Consider the following 20,099-nt stretch of genomic DNA (forward strand, 5'->3'; position numbering starts at 1 on the left):
TTAAAAAGAAAGAGGGCCTGATTCAGAGCCGGGCGCTCTTTCAGAGCACTCGCTCTGAATCAGGGCCGTCCTTCTCTTTTTTAAAGCAGCCTCCTGGCCGCTCGCACAGCTGTGGGTGACCACCCACAGCTATAGCGAGCGGCCAAAAAGACGGTCGCGATGGTCAAGACCATCGCGACCATCGGGCTTGTGACGAGACCCTTGCGGTAGGTTCTCGTTGCCGCAAGCCCTGGAGTGCTTTTGGCTCTATCAGAGTCAAAAGCACTCCCACTGACATCACTAGTGATGTCAGTGGGGCCGGCTCCAGACGGTAGGCGTTCCCATGGGAACGCCTCCGTCTGGGCAGCCACGCCCTCGGCACGCCCACCAAAGGGGGCGTGCTGTCACTCACCATCGACAGCATGCCCCCTTTGTAACGAGACCCCGTCGCTATGCGTGTCTCGCGCATGCACACGACGGAGCTGGCTCCCTCGTGCGCATGCGCACTGGCCCAACATCGACCCGCTTGCGAGCGCTCGGCGCTCGCAAGCGGGTCTGAATCAGGCCCAGAGCTCACATATATAGCAATAGAATAACAACACACTAATGCTGGGTACACACCTAAAGATTTTCTGTCCAACCATCCAACTAGTTCATTGGTTGGAATGAAAATCTGGTAACGTATGGGAGTAACTGATGATCAGCAATTTGCTCCTAAATGCCAGAAAACAGATGAAAATGGTCGTCAGACAAGTTTGTTAAATGTTTGATCTAAACAATTTGTTCAAACAACAGTTTTTGTCCATTTTCTGGCGTTTGGGAGCAAATTGCTGATTGTCATTTGCTTTCATACCTTACCAGATTTTCATTCCAACCAATCAACTAGTTGGATGGTTGGACAGAAAATCTTTACTTGTGTACACAGCTTAACAAATAATGGCACAAATCAGTGTTACAGTATATCGTTAAGTATTATTGCAACAGTTATGAGACCAAAAAATTATTCTTATGTGGTTCAGACTCATCAGATGTATTCTTTAAATAACCACAGATTTATGTGTATGGTAATAATAATATTAAATCCAATTGGGAACAGTTGGCAAAATAATCAATTTCTCTCTTTAGAAATAATGCAATACTATCCCCTGGCAAAAATATATAGGATAAAGTTTTATATCAAATTCCAAAGAAAAAAATTCCTTAATGAAAGTAAGCAGCAGTCACCACGGCAATACCAAACATAAATAGCAGCTCATCAATTCCCATAGTCTTTAAAAAAGATTGTCATCTGCAATGTATCATATATATATATATATATATATATATATAAAAAATCTAAGAACAATATTAGTATACAACACAATTGATGCTCCGTACACACGGAACGATCAGCCAGCGATACGATATCGCTGGCTGATCGTCCTGTACCCTCCCTGGTGTGCTGGATGATCGATATCGATCATTCAGCACACCACCAACTAACCAACGACTATAGCGACCCGCGATCAGCGATCAATGATCGCTGGTCCTTATAGTAACCTGCTCGATATCGAGCTGGTTGGCCACCATACACGGCCGATGGACGCTATCGTCCATATGTGCCCGTGCATCACTAGTCGTTGGTAGGGATCAAAAAATTAACAATAACGATATCGTTATCGTTCAAATCAGGCATTTATATTGCTCCATGTGTATGCAGCATAAGGCAGTATATGGTAATATAGAGCAACCATATTTCTGTATAAAGTAATAACCTGTAAGAGTATTGGAAAATCAATGTGATTCAGTACTGGGTTAAAAAATTAGACTCTGTACTAAGGCAATAATGAAAATTATGTAATGATCAAATAAAATCTTGTTATTTTAAGCATATAATCTGTATACAATTAGCACTGAGATAAAGGTGTATATATAAATCCTTTGGCAGTCAGTAGTGTGAATCATGCTTGTGTATACACAATTAAGCCTGCATTTGGTCAGAGATCAGTATGATCATGATGATTAGATTCAGAAGTAAATTGCCCCTATTCACTTCACATTGACAAGTGGCTGCTGCAATTTATGTACAGATTCAGTGAATAATATGTGAACGGACTTGCTGAGAGTACATAGGGGTATAGAAGAAAGTAAATTATATCTGCTTCTAAGCGATCCTTCCAGCGTCTGCCTGTTACATAATATTGCAATCAGACTATCAGAAATGCAAGCTGTAGGAAAGTGGGGGAAGGGAAAAAAGGACACTGGGCTGGGGTGCTGCTGCTCGAAGTAGGTGTGCCTGTGCTACACAGTGACCTAAGAGTGAGCAGTCTCTATCCAAGTCCCTAACCCCTGAAAGAAGAACAACTGTATGTGATTCACTCTCCAAGGGCTGCCTGTTGCTGGTGCAGTGCAGGCTAGACCCAGGGAGTAAGAAACCAACTGTGCCTGTAGAAAGGGAAAAGGTACCTTAGCTGCTGCTATGTGCCGGGTGACTGACTGCAGAGGGTCATGGCTGTGCCTCCGTCCTCTAAAACCAGACTTATGTTTCACCGCATGGGCTTGGTCAAAATTCCAACCTGTTTCTGATCCAGAAACTTGGCAGATCGTTCCGCCCCATTCTCAAACTGAAATTGCTGAATAGGTATCTCTATGTTCCCAGCTTCTGCATGGAATCTCTGCGTTACACAATTTTGGCCATGGAAACAGGGGATGTCATGACGTATTTGGACATCCAGGATGCCTACTTACACATTCTCCTTAGGAAATGTAATCAACGCTTTCTCAGGTTTGCTGTAAGGGAGAAACATATCCAATTTTGGACTTTACCTTTTGGTCTTTCAACAGCTCCTTCTGTTTTCATGGAGATTATAGCAGTCATGGCATGGTCTCTCAGACGCAGGGGGGTCCGCATACTACCAAATTACCTTATTTGAACAAACTGCTTATTCTGGCCCAATCCCTTCATGACCATCTCCATCTCACAGTGGATATTCTCCAAACTCACGGGTGGATCATCAATTGCCGGAAATGCTCTTTAATACCATCCCAGGAAATGCTTCACTTAAGAGCCTTACTAGACACCTCGGTTCAGGGGATGTTCATCCTGTTGGATAAACTCCTGTCCTTGCAGACCACGGTTTGGGTCCTCCTGGGGCGGGTGTCCATTCATGCTTGTTTGCAGGTCTTGGGCATTCGAGTCTCCATATCCGAGATGATGGAGTATGCTCAGTTTCACTCATGTCTTCTGCAGCTAGAGATTTTGGCCAGATGGAACAAGTCCAATCTACACCTTATGTCTCAGACGATAATTCAAGAGAGATATTACTCTTTAATGTGGTGGCTCCAACGATCTCATTTGGACAAGGGCCGTACTCCCTGTATTTTTCGGCTAGGTCCTGCTCAATACAGATGACAGTCTTCTAGGGTAGGGAGTGGTGGATTGCTCAGGAGAGTCTACTTCCCATCAACGTCCTGGAGATTCAAGCGCCTACAAGGCTCTTTGTCAAGCAAAGTTCCATCTCCTGCACAAGCCCGTCAAAGTGCAACCTGACAACGTGACCGCAATCGCCTCATAAATAATCAATTTCATTCACATTTAAAGGACACTGGTGTTATATACATAAGATTTTGGGATTGACGTTTCTGTTTATTATTTATAACACGTTACATTTCTGGGTATTTTTTTCTGTCTCTCGGTACCGAGTAATTTTGGGTCGAACCAGAGATATGTATGTGGAAGAAAATCTTCAGAAATAGAAAAGAAAAGAATATTTGCTGAACATAATTGACACAAAGAGCTATTACCTCTGTGTTTTGTTTGTTTTTTCAAGTTTAGGCGACTTGTTTAGAGGTTTTTCTATGCTGACAATTAGGTAGCGCCTAGTTAAAATCTACACATTTTTCTTTAAAAATCAAGTTGGCACCTGTAGTCGAATGAGGTGCGACGGATTCTTCAGTGGGCAGGGCACTACCTTCCGGCTCTGTCGATGGTATACATTCTGGGAATCCAAAATTGGGAGGCGGATTTTCTCAGCTGCCAGAACATTCACGCAGGCGAGTGGGTCCTCTATCCCGAGGTCTTTCAGTCACTGGTATGTTGCTGGGACTATACGGACGAGATGGCCTCCCGCCACAACCACAAACTGCAGTACTGCTCACAGACCAGGGATCCGGGAGCTCTTCTGGTAGATGCTCTCGCAGTTAGGTGATAATTCACTCTCATTTACATCTTTCCACCAATTTCCATTATTCCACTGGTTCTACAAAAATTGAAGTTGAAGAGTGGCACAGTGATTCTTATTGCTCCGGTTTGGCTGTGCAGGGCTTGGCATGTCGACCTCCTTGGTTTGTCCATTTACGCTCTGTGGAGCTTCCCTTTCCTACCCAACATGTCTCTGGGTCAGATCTGGGTGGAAGCACGGACCCAACTAGCTTTGACAGGGTGGCTCTTGAGATATTATTCCTAAGGGCCAAAGGTTTCTCATCCGTTGTCATTAAAATACCGCAGGACTAGTCCTTGGTGCTTTAAGCCCTCCAGGCCCCCCTTTTGAGCCCTTAGATATGGTGGGTCTTTGTTGGCTTAAGTGAAAAATAGTTTTCCTTCTAGCCATTGCGTTGGTCTGTCGAGTTTCAGATTTGAGAGCTTTGCCTTGCCACTCTCCCTTCCTGATTATCCATCATGACCGGCAGACCTACGTATACACCTTTTGGTATCTTCCAAAGGTTGTATTTCCCCGTTTCACCTCAACTAAGAAATTGTGGTTCCTGCTTTTTGCCTACAGGATTCTTCTATGGAGCAGGCCTCATTAGGTGTAGTGAAGGCCCTCTGTATACATGTGGACAGGACAAGGGATTTGCTTTGTTCCAATTCCCTCTTTGTATTATATGACTTTAACCAGCAGGGCTGGCCAGTTAATAAACAGACTTTATCTTGTTGGCTTCGTTTGACTATCTGTCAGGCTTACACTTCGGCAGATCTTCCTGCCCCGACTTCGGTACAGGCTCATTAAGCGCTCTGCCTTATTATTTCTGTACTTCGTGTAATCTAAGTCAGTTTCTGAGTCACAGAAAATATTTATTTTATAAGCATCAATAGAAAAAAGGTAAATGGCACCCTATTTACTAATAATAGCACAGTAAAAATGACAATAAGAACTGTTATGGCCGTATACACAGTACGATAAGCTGTCAGATGATAACGATAGGGATCCTATTGTTATCGTTAAAATCTGAGCCCTGCTAACGACTATACGATGAATGATGTGCGTCCTCGTATAGTAGTTGACAACGAACTACCGTCATCTGTGCAAGCAGACAGCCCTGGTTGATATTGACCAGATTAGCCTGTTTACTATAGTGGGGGGTCTGCTGCATGTGCTGGATGCTCAATCGAGCACATTCAGAACAATCAGACAACGATCGTCTGATCGTTGCTGTCGTGCAGTGTGTACGCAGCATTAGTAATGTAAGTGGCAACAAATGTCAGCACATACAGTGATCTCTATAACAAACTGTAAAAAAATCAATAAACAGTCAATTTGCATTAGCACATATACCGTCCATACAGATTTCGGAGCAATTGTAAATTTGTTATTTGTAATAGTCCGTTGTGCTCATTAGAACATAGTTTGGATGATTGCACCAACAGTATGAGATATTTTGTATCCAGATTACTTAACAAATAGATTGAGATGGAAGAGATACACAGTATTTTACCGCATTACCCCCTCAAGGGAGAACGGGAGGAATAACTAACCCAGAAAGGTAGACCGAGCTATGGTGTAATATCCAATACAGTCCCGATAATTCACAGGGTGGTTAATCACTCCAAGGGTTAGTAAGCGATACCGAATACAAGCAGGGACCAGCTGCTCTAAAATCTGTCTGTGTATGCCGCGTCCGCTACCATGTCCGTGCTGAATAAGGACCAGATTAAACGGCAGTGGATCGGAGGTGCAAATAATGGGGCAGTCCCTCTGTGTGTATGCCAGCTCTTCCTTCTCCTTACTCCTCTTCCATTCCTTGGGCTTCAGTTAACTGGAGGCAGTGTATAGGGGAGAGGGAGCCTGTGCTGCTGGGAAAAAGCTAAGTTTGGTGCCCAGACTCCAGCTCACCCCCCCTTTTTTTTTCATTATTTTTTTTTCCCTTTTCCAGTAAATTTGAGTACTTTACAATAAAGCTAAAACCGTGTCACAACATTTATAAATACAATTTTATTTAGATTATTGTAGGTTTATGTACTATGTACCTGGAGCCTGATTCAGCAGAGGACGCTAATGCGTTTGCAGCTGCGTTTTTGCACGGAACGCAGCTGCGAAAATATGCAAATGTCTACCAAAGCTCAGCCGGCATAAAGAAGCCCACCGCTGCCTTCTCATATCCGTCCAATGTCGCTCTTCTGCGTAACATCGGTACCATCGACTTACATCGACCAGTCACGCAGCATTTACAACAAGTCTGACCAGCCGCAACACTGCAAGTCTCCTCCCACACAGAGCTCTCTCATGCTGCGTAAGCATCGCAGTGGCTGATTTATGCATGTCCAGAAAACTGCGTTGAAACGGACAGACACACCTGCGGTTTTCCGATCACTCCCCGTCACCACCCCCCAAACGCTGACAGCCTGTCACTCACTTTGTGACGGATCCCTCTGTGTGACTGTAATTGCAATGTGATCGCTACGCACGGGTAGCGCGCGGCTTAAACGCATGCGTGTTGGCAAACCATTGCTCGATCTGCGTCCGTAATCGCCATTGCGTCCGTGGCTGAATCAGGCCCTTAATTTGATAAATTGTCAAGAACATTGGTAGAGTTAAATAAAACAGATTTTGTTTTCAGATAGGGCGATTCTCCATGTGATAAATAGGCCCTTGTTATAAGTGAATCGACTGTCGCAAACTAGGTTTAGATATCCTGGAAAGGTTGTAAGGTGTGTTTCATTTTTTGCTAATAATGTATTTCCTTTTACTGTTGTATAAGTATTGTCTCTTCAATACCTGTATATGCAACCTGTATAAAAACATTTCTAACCGATCAAAGGTAAATCTGGGTAGTGTCTGGAACACACAGTAGCTAGTCCATATTCCATGTGGGTATTTTTTTTTTTGGTTTTATTTTTTTTTTTTTTATACAACAAAACTTTTATCCTTTTCTGGCAGTAATCTTTTGGTTTTTCTGATTTTGTTTTCTTTCTGCTTTAATGTTTTCTGTAGGCGTTTTGCACCAGACTTAACAGATGGTTTGAGTGTTGAAAGCACAAGATTACATTCTCTGCAGTTCCAGCCTATGTATAAGACAGGTAAAGTAAAATGAAGTTTTTCCACTCATTCCTCCCCATGCTTCAGTCCACAGTGTGTGCTTTATAGTGTGTATTGTAGTTTAAGGCCTCATATACATGGGCAGTAATTGTGGTTGTTTAACTGCTTTATTTAGCTTATTACATTACATTACTGTGAAATCACATTTATGTGAATGGACCTGTACACACGCACACACTTGCTGACAAGTGTATTGTTCATTTTACATCTACTTCAATGTTCTCTATAGCATTCAGAATTGTTAACATTCTGAAGTACAGACTATACTTTCCTTTCCTCTGTCGCATTGTCTGATATGGTGAGACAGCCGTACACTGCACTCCCTCTCTCACTAGATATCCGTGATCTCTGTGAGCTTCCATCGGTCCAGTCTTCAGCAGATTGGAGGGAAGACTGATTGAAATAAATTTTGTACAGAAGTCTCTTTATTTAGTACAAACCCTTAACTAATTCAGGGCCAGTCCAATAGTCATAGTCTTTACTGTTTGTCTCATGATGTAATAACAGCATGGTCATCTTTTTTTTTTTTCTTCTCTTTAACTATCATTCTGGTCTGTAACATACTATAGCACCATAAGGAGGAGGTCAAACTCTAACACAGTAGAAATAAGCTGAAGAGATAACACTGTATGGCTATGATTTATAACCATGAAAGGATGAATCACTATGGATCTTATATTTCAGTATAATTATGTTACAATGTCTAAACACAGGTTTTTAAAATGTTTTACACTTTCTGAATTTTTTTTTTTAACAGTTTTTAAGTTTTTTTGTTTTAATTTTGTTTTTGTTTTTATTTTTTAATTGGGTTGTCAGAAACTGTGGGTGACTGTTCCTGGCAATTTCACAGCCATCGTTGTGAGGCGGTTATGTGTCTGTGTGTCTGCTTCCATAATATGTTACTATAGCATAAAGCCAACCTACCATCGATGTAGAATGTGAGTTGTGAATACGTTAAAACAATGCGCACAGAAAAAAGGGATTTTCCGTCCAGCACACTGTAGCAAAATCAAAAATACTTGAATCCTACATAATAATAGAGATTCAGAGGTATTAGTTACATACATTTGCAAATATATGAATAAGCGCCAGGCCAATCGTCAAGGCTCCTCTAGTGTGCCTTTAGTGTGTAAGCAATTTAAATTGTAAAAATAGGCCTTAATGTGAAATCTATTGGCATACATTGGTTCAATTTAAAAACAATGTTGTAACAGTCAAGATAATATTGATTTTTGTTCTTTCATGTTGAACTAGAAAACCATGTTCTTGCAGATTCCAGAAACAGAAGTACAGAAAAGGAATTGCTGAGTCTGTTTTGTTTCTTCTCCATGCCGCATGCTGGCTACTTGTATACTCTAGTGAATGTGGTAGAGCTGATATCTGTCTATCAGTATCCAGAGAGGTCCCAGCAGGCAGTTCTGACTCCACAGTTCCTACATGTTATTACCAGGTACATTGCTCTCTATAAGGTGTTCAGAGGCTGAGGATGCATATGCTTGTGACTCTGTGCCGCCGAGCATGAGTCTAGGTGACGGGGGTGATCAGTAATTATTTCTATGGCCCCATCGTTGAAAACAGTCCATTGTGGTGGAGAGTGGATGTAGCTTCTACTTCCATGTATTGTTACCACTTTTCCCAACTTTGAAACGTTTGACCCCGATCAGCATATACCTGTAATACTAACTTATTGTAATGGTAATATATTAGGGATGTGCAGGCTCGGATAGGTTCGAATTTGTCCAGGAATGATGATGTTTGTCCATGCAAGATGACGTTTTGTTTCTTTCTGAGTCCCGCCTTTTTGGTGGGAAAAATCCGAACTCGGCGGGCAAATTCGAACCTATCCGAGCCTCACAGTCCGGTGTACATGATCACGGCCAGCATTGGGAGACAGTCACAGCAGTATTGTAGAGCCGCTACAAGCATCCGTCTCATCAATGGTTCAGCGCGGCATCCCAACTCCGGGTCTAAATCACAGGACTCCACTTCCCATCAGGCAGCGCCACAGTTTCGTGTCGTCACCAGCAGCCACGCCCAAAAGCGTTTAGACTATCAGACTTTGTCAGTGGGTGTGGCTACTCGGCGGGTTTCAGCCCTTTTTATAGTAACCAACTTGCGGTGACCAACTAATCATAGAAAATTTAGCAGTGGTGCTCAGAACATAGCTATAAGCTACTTTTAAAGCTGCTATAGAGCTCATAAACAGTTAAAAATTACGTTCTCTTCGCAAACCCTACATATATCTTTGTCACAGCTATATTAGTATTTTTTAAAAAGCTGAATAGCTAAGATAAACAGTATCATCACACAGGGAACAAGAGAGCAAAATCCCACAACGTAGTCTCCATTGATCGAGGTGGCCATTTTATTGAAGATCAGTATCTATTAGGATCTCTAAAGTGCATATATTAGCGAGCATAATAATATGGTTTAACTCTTGTAATAAGGAAAAAGATCTTAATAACCTGCATTTCTACTTCAGGGTCCATAGGGGGTCCACAGGGTTGACCTTGGGGTATAGCTGGATCTGGATCCACGGGCACCACGCAGTTAAAGCTTTGCTGCTCCCAGGATGCACTTGGGTCCGTCCTCCTCTATACCCCGCCCCCGAGCCACAGCACCTCAGTTTTAGTTGGTGCCTGGCCGGAATCGGGTCACCCTGTCGCAGTGGGGCTGCAGGAGCAGCCCCTAAGCTTTATTTTAAAAGAGAAATTTTTTTATTTTTTTCTACTTTTTTAAAATTTTTAGAGCGGCAGCATCAGACTGTCCTTTAGGACGTCCACGCTGCCGCTACTTCTCCCCGCTGGCGCCGCGACGCCAGTACAGCTCTGGGGATCGCGGCGGGACCCCAGACCTGTACTAGCCGGGCTTTGGGGACTCCCTTGACTGCTGCCGGACGCGACGGGGATCAGGTAAGCCGCGGGTCGCCGCATGCGGGGGCCCGCGGATACTTTGTATGCAGTCAGAAGTCTCTGGGGACAGACCGGAGGTGCTAGCGGCGGCGGCGGGCTCCCCCTCTATTGAGGAATACCCCGCGTGTCCGCTAGACCACCAGGGTTACAGGCTGGTAGCGGGACCGGCAACCCGGGGGTTAATTGCTAGCCAGGGGAGGCAGCCTTCCCTGTCTAGCGGCTCCTCCCCTCAGCTCAGCGCGCCTTTCAACTAGCAGTCTGGCGTCGCTGAGCTGCTCTTATCTTACGGCCACTCCTCCTCTGAGGTCTCCGGCGGCCATCTTTACTGGCAGGCATCGCAGACTCCCAGGCGGTATAAAGTGGACCGGTCCCCCTGTGTACCTCTCCCCTGCTAAAGGACAGTGTACACAGCGCTATAGCCCTCCCAGACACTGAATCTGGGCGGTTGATTGTAGCGGAAGGTGCAGTGAGTACTAACTTTTCTGCATTGTATGTGACTATTGCTAGTGCTGCCTGTCTGTGACTTATTCTCCTTGCTGTCAGCTTATAAATATCCCTTTCCTTCTCCTACGGCCTGGCAGGTGTGTGGGGGAAGGGCGTGTTTCTGAGACCCTCACTTATATAAATCACGTATTTGTGGGGTCAGTCACATACTGTTGTGTGCTACACAGTACCATATCTGGGCTGTTGTGTCGCATACTGGTGAGTGCGCGGGTGTTAAAACTGTAATTCCTCTGGTGATACGTATTTCTTGTGTATTTACGGTATCATGGCTGATGAGGAGACTGAGCGCTCTGTGGCTCCTGTGCCTTTTTCCTGCAGACGCTGTGCTGCTGGAGTTGATGGGGAGGACTTATCTCAGGATGGTCTGTGCGGGCGGTGCCAGCTGGTACCGGGCCCCTCCAACCCCCCTGTGTCACAGGACCCTCCTTGGGCGATGTTTTCACAGGTGCTAGCGTCTATTGCGGACCGGTTATCGGTCCCATCAGCGGTCCCTTCTAGGGCGTTGCCTCAGCCCATCATCCCCCATTCCCCAGGTGTTCCACAAATATTGCGGTCTCCCCCCGGGGCCCAGACTGTGGGTCCTTACTCGGGACTGCCTGTGTATGTGCAGTCTCCCCCAGTGACGCGTCAGTCTGTAGTGCCTTTGCAGAGTTTTGCTCCGACGGCTCCTCCGCCTTGGGCGGATGTTCTCTCCAGCTCTGTACAGAATCTGGCGGCTTCATCCTCGGCGTTTCAGTCGATGTTGCAAAGTGATGTGCCACCAAGGGTGTCTAAACGTCCGGTTGTGAGTTCACTAGCTGCGCAGTTGTCGGACTCGGAAGTGTCCTCAGATGATGGAGAAATCCATGAGGATTCTGACTCTGATGCCATGGGGCAGGAGGTGGAAGCTAAGTCCTCCATTAATGTTTCAGCCTTAGGGCGGTGCGTGCTATCCTACATGTTGAGGATGATGCGCCGGCTCCTAGGTCGAAGTTTCCTAATTTTAAAAAGGCCAAGGTGACTTCAACTGTGTTCCCCCTGTCTAATCAATTAACGGATCATATGGCGGCGGCCTGGCAATTACCCAGCAAGAGGTTCCATCCACAGAAGAGGTTGGCGGCGAACTATCCTTTTCCTGAAGCTCATTGCAGGAAATGGGAGACTCCGCCGGCGGTGGATTCCCACGTTACCCGCTTGATCAAAAGCGCGACGCTGCCATTGCCGTCTATCTCCTCTTTGAAGGATCCCACGGACAGGAAGGTGGAGACTTGTTTAAAGTCCATTTATTCTCTTTCCGGGGCGGTGGCTCGCCCGTCCATGGCTATCTCCTGGGTGGCTAAAGCCATTGAGGCCTGGGCCAATGCCTTGGAGGATACCTTTCCTGATGAGGCTCCGGATCTCCAGAGAGCGTTAGTGGGACAGATGCGGGATGCAGCTTCCTATATTGGGGAAGCGTCTTTGGATGCCAGCCTGCTCACTTCTAGGGTGTCTGCTGCAGCGGTGTCTGCTCGGCGCTCCCTGTGGCTGAGGTCCTGGAGGGCTGATGTAGATTCAAAAAAGGGTCTGGAGGCCTTGCCTTTTAATGGTGATTTACTATTTGGTCCGGATTTGGACAAAATAGTGGATACTTTGGCTAAGTCCAAGTCGGCTTTCCTCCCTTCGGCCTCTGCGCCGGCTAAAGTGAGGAGCTCTGCCTTTCGGTCCTTTCGGGTTCAGGGTAAGGCCAAGGGCCAGTCCTTCCCGAGACATTAGGCGACCAAGGCCGCACCCAAGCCCAAGAAGCAGGCATGGAGTGCTCGGCGCCCTTCTTCCAAGCAGGAGGATAAGCCTGCTGCCTGATGGGACGGGCCTCTCTCTGGGGGACCCCAGAGTGGGAGGCCGACTTCTCCAATTCGCCCAGTGTTGGCACAATATCACCACGGATGCCTGGGTTCGAGAAGTAGTCTCTCAGGGGTACGCCCTGTCTTTTCGGTTCAGGCCGCCCCACCAGTTTTTCTGCACGAGTCCTTCTCTGGACAAGACCAAAGCTGGCCAGATTCAGGTAGCTATAGAATCCTTGCTACTAGCAGGGGTCATTGTTCCCGTTCCGCAGTCTCAGCGCGGGACGGGGTACTATTCTACTCTGTTTCTGGTACAGAAACCCAATGGTTCTCATCGCCCTATCCTGAATTTGAAGTCTCTGAACAGATACCTCAGAGTTCCCAAGTTCAGGATGGAAACGTTACGTTCCATCATTCTGGCGATGGAACCCGGGGATTATATGGTCTCCCTCGATATCCAGGACGCCTGTCTCCATGTGCCCATAGCACCGGCACATCAGCGGTATCTGAGGTTTGCTATCCTGAACCATCACTACCAATTTCGGGCGTTGCCTTTCAGCCTTTCCACGGCTCCGAGGGTGTTCACCAAGGTGATGGCAGTTATGGCTGCCCACCTTCGGGGTCAGGGTCTACGTCTGTTGCCGTACCTGGACGATCTTCTGCTGCTGGCGAGCTCCCCGGAGGTGCTTCTTCGACATCTCCACCTGACCATTGCTTGTCTTCAAGCACACGGGTGGTTGATAAATTGGAAGAAGTCCTCCCTGATTCCATCACAGCGGATGGTTCATTTGGGAGCCCTGCTGGATTCTCGTCAGCAACGGATTTTCCTGACTCCGGAGAAGGTCTCCTCCCTGCAGCTACGGATACACAGTTGCCTGAGCAGTTGCCGCCTGTCGGTCCATTCGGCTATGAGAGTTCTGGGGTCCATGGTGTCGACATTCGACATGGTGGAATTTGCCCAGTTCCATTCCCGGCCCCTGCAGGGGCTGATTCTATCGGAATGGAACGGGTTACCTCACCGGATCCGCTCTCAGATGCTGGTGTTGTCCCCGGAGGTTCGGCAGTCTTTGGCTTGGTGGCTTCAGACAGCGCATCTGGTCGAGGGGCGCCCCTTTTGGCTCCCGGACTGGGTCCTGCTCACGACGGATACCAGTCTCCGGGGTTGGGGGGCAGTGACCGGCTCATTATCGCTTCAGGGTCGTTGGTCCGCGGAGGAAGCATTTCTCCCCATCAACATCCTGGAACTGCGGTCGGTATACAGGGCCCTGCAGTCGTCCGGCCCCGTTCTTCACGGAAGGGCGGTTCAGGTGCAGTCCGACGACGCCACCACGGTGGCGTACATCAACCACCAAGGGGGAACTCGCAGTCGGGCAGCAATGTCGGAGGTGTCTCGCATTCTTGCTTGGGCGGAGTGTCATGTTCCAGCGATCTCGGCAGTCTTCATTCCCGGAGTCCTCAATTGGGAGGCGGACTTCCTCAGCCGTCACGACGTGCATCCCGGGGAATGGTCACTTCACCCAGAGGTGTTTCAGCTACTCGTGGACAGGTGGGGACTGCCGGAGCTGGACTTGATGGCCTCCCATCACAATCACAAGTTGCCCGTTTACAGGTCAAGGACAAGAGACGCAGGCGCCTGTCTGGTAGACGCTCTGTCGGTGAAATGGACGTTTCATCTGGCGTATCTGTTTCCTCCGATATCCCTGCTTCCTCGGGTTCTGCGGAAATTCAAGCAGGACGGCGGCACGCTCGTGCTGGTGGCTCCGGCGTGGCCCAGACGTCCTTGGTTCTCCGATCTGAAGTGCCTCTCCATCGACGCTCCGTACCTTCTCCCTCAGCGTCGGGACCTGTTGTCTCAAGGGCCCTGCCTTTACCCGGATCTGGGTCGGCTGTATTTCACGGCGTGGCTCTTGAGACAGCCGTCTTGAGGTCTAGGGGTTTCTCCAGTTCGGTCATTGGTACCATGCTTAGGGCACGCAAGCCTGCTTCAGCACGGATTTACCACAGGGTGTGGCACACTTATTTTCAGTGGTGTGAATCCAGAAACTATGATCCGCAGGTGTTCCGGGTTTCAAGAATCTTGGAGTTCCTTCAATCAGGTTTGGACCTCGGCTTACGCCTGGCCTCTCTGAAGGTTCATGTGTCTGCTTTGTCCGTGTGGTTTCAGCGACGGATTGCTACACTACCGGATGTTCACACCTTTTTCCAGGGTGTTCTCAGGATACAGCCTCCCTTCGTGCCTCCTGTGGCTCCTTGGGACTTGGTGGTGGTACTGCGGGTCTTGCAGGGTCCTCCTTTTGAGCCGCTTGAGTCGGTGGAGCTCAAGTGGCTGCTTCTGCCAGGAGGGTGTCAGAATTGGGGGCGCTTTCCTGTCTCCCTCCTTTTCTGATTTTTCACCAGGACAGGGCGGTGCTCCGCACGCGTCCTGAGTTTTTGCCCAAAGTGGTCTCAAAGTTCCACATTAATCAGGAACTTGTTGTGCCAGCTTTTCAGTCACCTGATCTTTCTGCTGGTGAGGCTTCCTTAGATGTGGTCCGGGCACTTAGAATCTATGTGGACCGGACTGCTTCGGTTAGGAAGTCGGATTCTTTGTTTGTCCTCTTCGGTTTTCACAAGAGGGGTTGGCCTGCCAACAAGCAAACGTTAGACCGTTGGCTTCGTTCCGTTATTTGTGAGGCTTATGCACAGGAGGGTTTACCTGTGCCAGCCTCTGTTAAGGCTCATTCCACTCATTCTGTGGGTCCCTCTTGGGCTGCTAGACGTGCCGCCTCCGCTGTTCAGCTGTGTAAGGCGGCTACTTGGTCTTCAATTCAGACGTTTTTGAGGTTCTATGCGTTTGACACCTTCGCCTCTCAGGATGCATCCTTTGGGCGCCGGGTACTCCTTTCAGCACAGGAGCGTCCCCGCCCTTAGTTGAACTGCTTTGGGACATCCCCAAGGTCAACCCTGTGGACCCTCTATGGACCCTGAAGTAGAAAACAAGAGATATGGTAAGAACTTACCTTTGTTATCTCTGTTTCTACGAAGTCCATAGGGTCCACAGGGCACCCGCCCTGACGCACCTGGCTTCAAATGGGCTGTGTGGCTGGTCACCGGTTTTCCGTCTCCCATTTCTGTGAGTATGGTTTCTTGTGTGTTCCAGTCTTCCTTCTCTCTGTTTAGTCTCCTCCTCCGGCCTTGGCTGCTTACCAACTGAGGTGCTGTGGCTCGGGGGCGGGGTATAGAGGAGGACGGACCCAAGTGCATCCTGGGAGCAGCAAAGCTTTAACTGCGTGGTGCCCGTGGATCCAGATCCAGCTATACCCCAAGGTCAACCCTGTGGACCCTATGGACTTCGTAGAAACAGAGATAACAAAGGTAAGTTCTTACCATATCTCTTGTTTTTTAAAATATATATAATGTAAAATATATACAAAAATGTATAAAAAGATTAGACTATATGGTGGGAATAACGCTTTACATAAATTATCTTTATAACAACAAAATACATGTGAAATACAAATCAATAAATATTATATTATAAACAATTACTAAAAATTGTTGTTCCGATTTGATACAATAACACTTAGCGTAATTGTTTAATGTCATTATTCAATATCATTATATTAGCCTAAATTACATCAAACATTCTAGTTTATCAAAAAGGCAGTAATCCACACTATATACAAGCACAATATAATAAACACAACTTTTATATTGTTTAAGGGAAGTAAGTTTTATACAGTCAGGTGCATAAATATTGGGAGATTGACAGAATTTTCATATTTTGGCCTCTATTCACCACCACAATGGCTTTGAAATGAAACAAACAAGATGTGCTTTAACTGCAGACTTTCAGATTTAATTTGAGGGTAATTACATCCAAATCAGGTGAATGGTGTAGGAATTACAACGGTTTCTGTATGTGCCTCCCACTTTTTAAGGGGCCAAAAGTAATGGGACAAACAAAACAATCCTAAATCTAACTTTCACTTTTTAATACTTTTTAATACTTTGTTGCAAATCCTTTGCAGGCAATTACAGCCTGAAGTCTGGAATGCATAGACATCACCAGACGCTGTGTTTCATCCCTGGTGATGCTCTGCCAGGCCTCTACTGCAAATGTCTTCAGTTCCTGCTTGTTCTTGGGGCATTTTCCCTTCAGTTTTGTCTTCATCAAGTGAAATGCATGCTCAATCGGATTCAGGTCAGGGGATTGACTTGGCCATTGCATAACATTCCACTTTTTAGCCTTAATAAAAATCTTTGGTTGCTTTTGCAGTATGCTTCGGGTCATTGTCCATCTGCACTGTGAAGCGCCGTCCAATGAGTTCTGAAGCATTTGACTGAATATGAGCATATAATATTGCCCGAAACACTTCAGAATTCATTCTGCTGCTTTTGTCAGCAGTCACATCATCAATAAAGACAAGGGAACCAGTTCCATTGGCAGCCATACATGCCCACGCCATGACACTACCACCACCATGCTTCACTGATGAGGTGGTATGTTTTGGATCACGAGCAGTTCCTTTCCTTCTCCATACTCTTCTCTTCCCATCACTCTGGTACAAGTTGATCTTTGTCTCATCTGTCCATAGGATGTTGTTACAGAACTGTAATGGCTTTTTTAGATGTTGTTGGGCAAACTCTTATCTGGTCTTCCTGTTTTTGAGGCTCACCAATGGTTTACATCTTGTGGTGAATCCTCTATATTCACTCTTGTGAAGTCTTCTCTTGATTGTTGACTTTGACACATATACACCTACCTCCTGGAGAGTGTTCTTGATTTGGCCAACTGTTGTGAAGGGTTTTTCTTCACCAGGGAAATAATTCTTCTGTCATCCACTACAGTTGTTTTCCGTGGTCTTCCAGGTCTTTTGGTGTTGCTGAGCTCTCCGGTGCGTTCTTTCTTTTTAAGAATGTTCCAAACAGTTGATTCGGCCACACCTAATGTTTTTGCTATCTCTCTGATGGGTTTGTTTTGATTTTTCAGCCTAATGATGGCTTGCTTCACTGATAGTGACAGCTCTTTGGAACTCATATTGAGAGTCGACAGCAACTGATTCCAAATGCAAATGTCACACCTAGAATCAACTCCAGACCTTTTACCTGCTTAATTGATAATGAAATAATGAGGGAATAGCTCACACCTGTCCATGAAATAGCTTTTGAGTTGATAGCCCCATTACTTTTGGCCCCTTAAAAAGTGGGAGGCACATATAGAAACCATTGTAATTCCTACACCGTTCACCTGATTTGGATGTAATTACCCTCAAATTAAATCTGAAAGTCTGCAGTTAAAGCACATCTTGTTTGTTTCATTTCAAGGCCATTGTGGTGGTGAATAGAGACCAAAATATGAAAATTCTCTTCAATGTCCCAATATTTATGCACCTGACTGTATATCCATGTTCAAGTTCACCTCATTATAGAGGAGTTTGTAAAATAGTATAAAACAATATAAAACTATGGTTAATAAGAACCTTATATGAAAGCAATAATAATAATGGACACTAGTAATAATAGTAATAAGCACATTATTATAACACATTATGGAAGAGAGAGAAAAGAAAGAAAACATGATCGGCAATCAATTCATCGAATAGTATCCAGAGATTAGATTTAGATCCAGAGCTGGGACGCCGCGCTGAACCATGGATCCCTTAGAATGTAAGCTCCTATGAGCAGGGCCCTCTACCCTCTTGTGCTTCTCCTTACTCTACCTTCAACTACTTCTTACTCTCTACCAGGGCACCTAACACTTGGTTGCTTTGCATTGTTGCTTATCTGGGTGCTATGGTCGTGAATGTAGCAATGCATATTATCCATGTCCTGTAATGTATTGTACTGTACTGTAAGTCACTGTAAATCAATCTATTTGTTTATGTACTATGTAAGGCGCTGCAGAACACTTGTGGCGCCATATAAATAAACGATAATAATAATAACAATGAGACGGATGCTTATAGTGGCTTTACCATACTGCTGTGACTGTGTCTCCCAATACTGGCCGTGATCATTTACACCGGACTGTGACATTTTATGTGTAAGTCTTTTTTGTACTGTAATTAAGTATTTGTTATTCCTTGCTCATAGTGGTGCGCACTCCGTTTTTGCTTCTTTGACAATTTTATATATATATATATATATATATATATATATATATATATATATATATATATATATATATAAAAAAAATATTCGGAATTGTGAAATTAAAACTAGGAATTCCAGAATAAGAAATATTATTTACAATTGGGCTGTTGCACAAAAAAGTCTTTTAGCCTTTTGTTACGCTAATAGATTTTCAATTTAGAAACTTCTTGTGATCCTTATTGTTCTCCTTGTATGTCCTTCATCATCATTTGACTCCATTTGTTACAACTGCATTATATAATTTGGTAGAGTCTAAATTCTAATACTGGAACATTAATGTATGGTAATTTACCGCAATTTATAGTATTATTAATCCCATTAATTACAGTATCAGCAGCTCCCAAAATCCCCTGTCTGATCCTTATATAAAATAATTTAGCCTAAATTACTTTTTTCTTTTTTTTTTTTTTTTACTACCCAGTAACAACTTGCAGTGTTTCACAGTGAGGTGCAGTGCTGCAGCAGCTCGGGAGGAAGACCCTTATATGGACACCACTATGAAGGTAAGCCAGCTGCGACTAACTGCAAATCACACTCTTTACTATCTCAGCTTCTGACTCCTAGGCGTATATTTACTACAGTGCAGATTTTTAGAAGTGGAGATGTTGCCCATAGCAACCAATCAGATTCTAGTTATTATCTTCTAGAAGGTGCTTGATACATAAGTAGAATCTGATTGGTTGCTATGGGCAACATCTCCACTTCTAAAAACCTGTATTTTAGTAAATATACCTCCTGGTGTTTGCAAGTAACCTTTCTTCTGCAAAATGCTATAAAGTATTCATATTGTTTCCATATTTATCGTGTCAATTATTTTTCGCAGCGACTGGTAATACTCGTATGTTAGATATTACTTAATTTTCATTGTGGGAGTTTATAAACCTTTTGGATTACAAGAAATGATGTGTAAGGCAGCCACCTATTGCCTATGGAGTCAGTCTCTTTAGGTGGGGAATTGGGTGCCAATTGAGGTTGAATATGGTAAGGATAGATGGCAGGGATTCATCAGTATAGTTGCAAAATAAAAAGATGGACAATGTACTGCACAAGAGCAATAGGGATAACATGTTTGTTTGTTTTTTGTTATATTTTTTAAAATGGATGATTATTGTGTGGTTTGTCTATTTTGTCTCTGACAGAAAGTAGCCCAAAGTTGGGAAATATTTCCACCCTACTCAGTATAAGGAATATTCAGGTAGTCAGGTTGGTTAGTCAGTGGTGCTCCACAGAGTTATATATGTTATTATTATTAGTAGTATTATTAGTATTTATTATTAGTATTAGGAGAAGAGCAAATAAAAAAACTGTGGGGGTACCGTTATGAGAAATTTATCTATAAAAATATAACTTTTATTACAGGCTAATTTAAAACATAGGAGCACAGTTCACAAAACATATAAATGACACATTGACAAATAACATTTTCTGTTTGCCAAAAGCAAAAATATTATCACACATGACAAAAATATTAAAAA

At 44.9% G+C, this 20,099-nt stretch overlaps 1 protein-coding gene across 8 annotated transcripts in view; it reads left to right on the top strand.

Moving 5' to 3' along the window:
• Window positions 1-20,099, top strand: part of HPS3 (HPS3 biogenesis of lysosomal organelles complex 2 subunit 1) — an 85,674-nt gene that overhangs the window by 20,782 nt on the left and 44,793 nt on the right. For all 8 annotated transcript variants that reach the window (XM_088472055.1, XM_088472051.1, XM_088472059.1 and 5 more), the window contains 3 exons: window positions 7,170-7,255; window positions 8,547-8,724; window positions 19,046-19,127. In XM_088472055.1, the coding sequence (XP_088328181.1) occupies window positions 7,170-7,255; window positions 8,547-8,724; window positions 19,046-19,127 (346 nt within the window). The remainder of the gene's footprint in view (window positions 1-7,169; window positions 7,256-8,546; window positions 8,725-19,045; window positions 19,128-20,099) is intronic.

Source organism: Taudactylus pleione, unplaced genomic scaffold (genome assembly GCF_031769625.1).
Source record: "Taudactylus pleione unplaced genomic scaffold, aTauple2 ptg000120l, whole genome shotgun sequence".
NCBI lineage: Eukaryota > Metazoa > Chordata > Amphibia > Anura > Myobatrachidae > Taudactylus > Taudactylus pleione.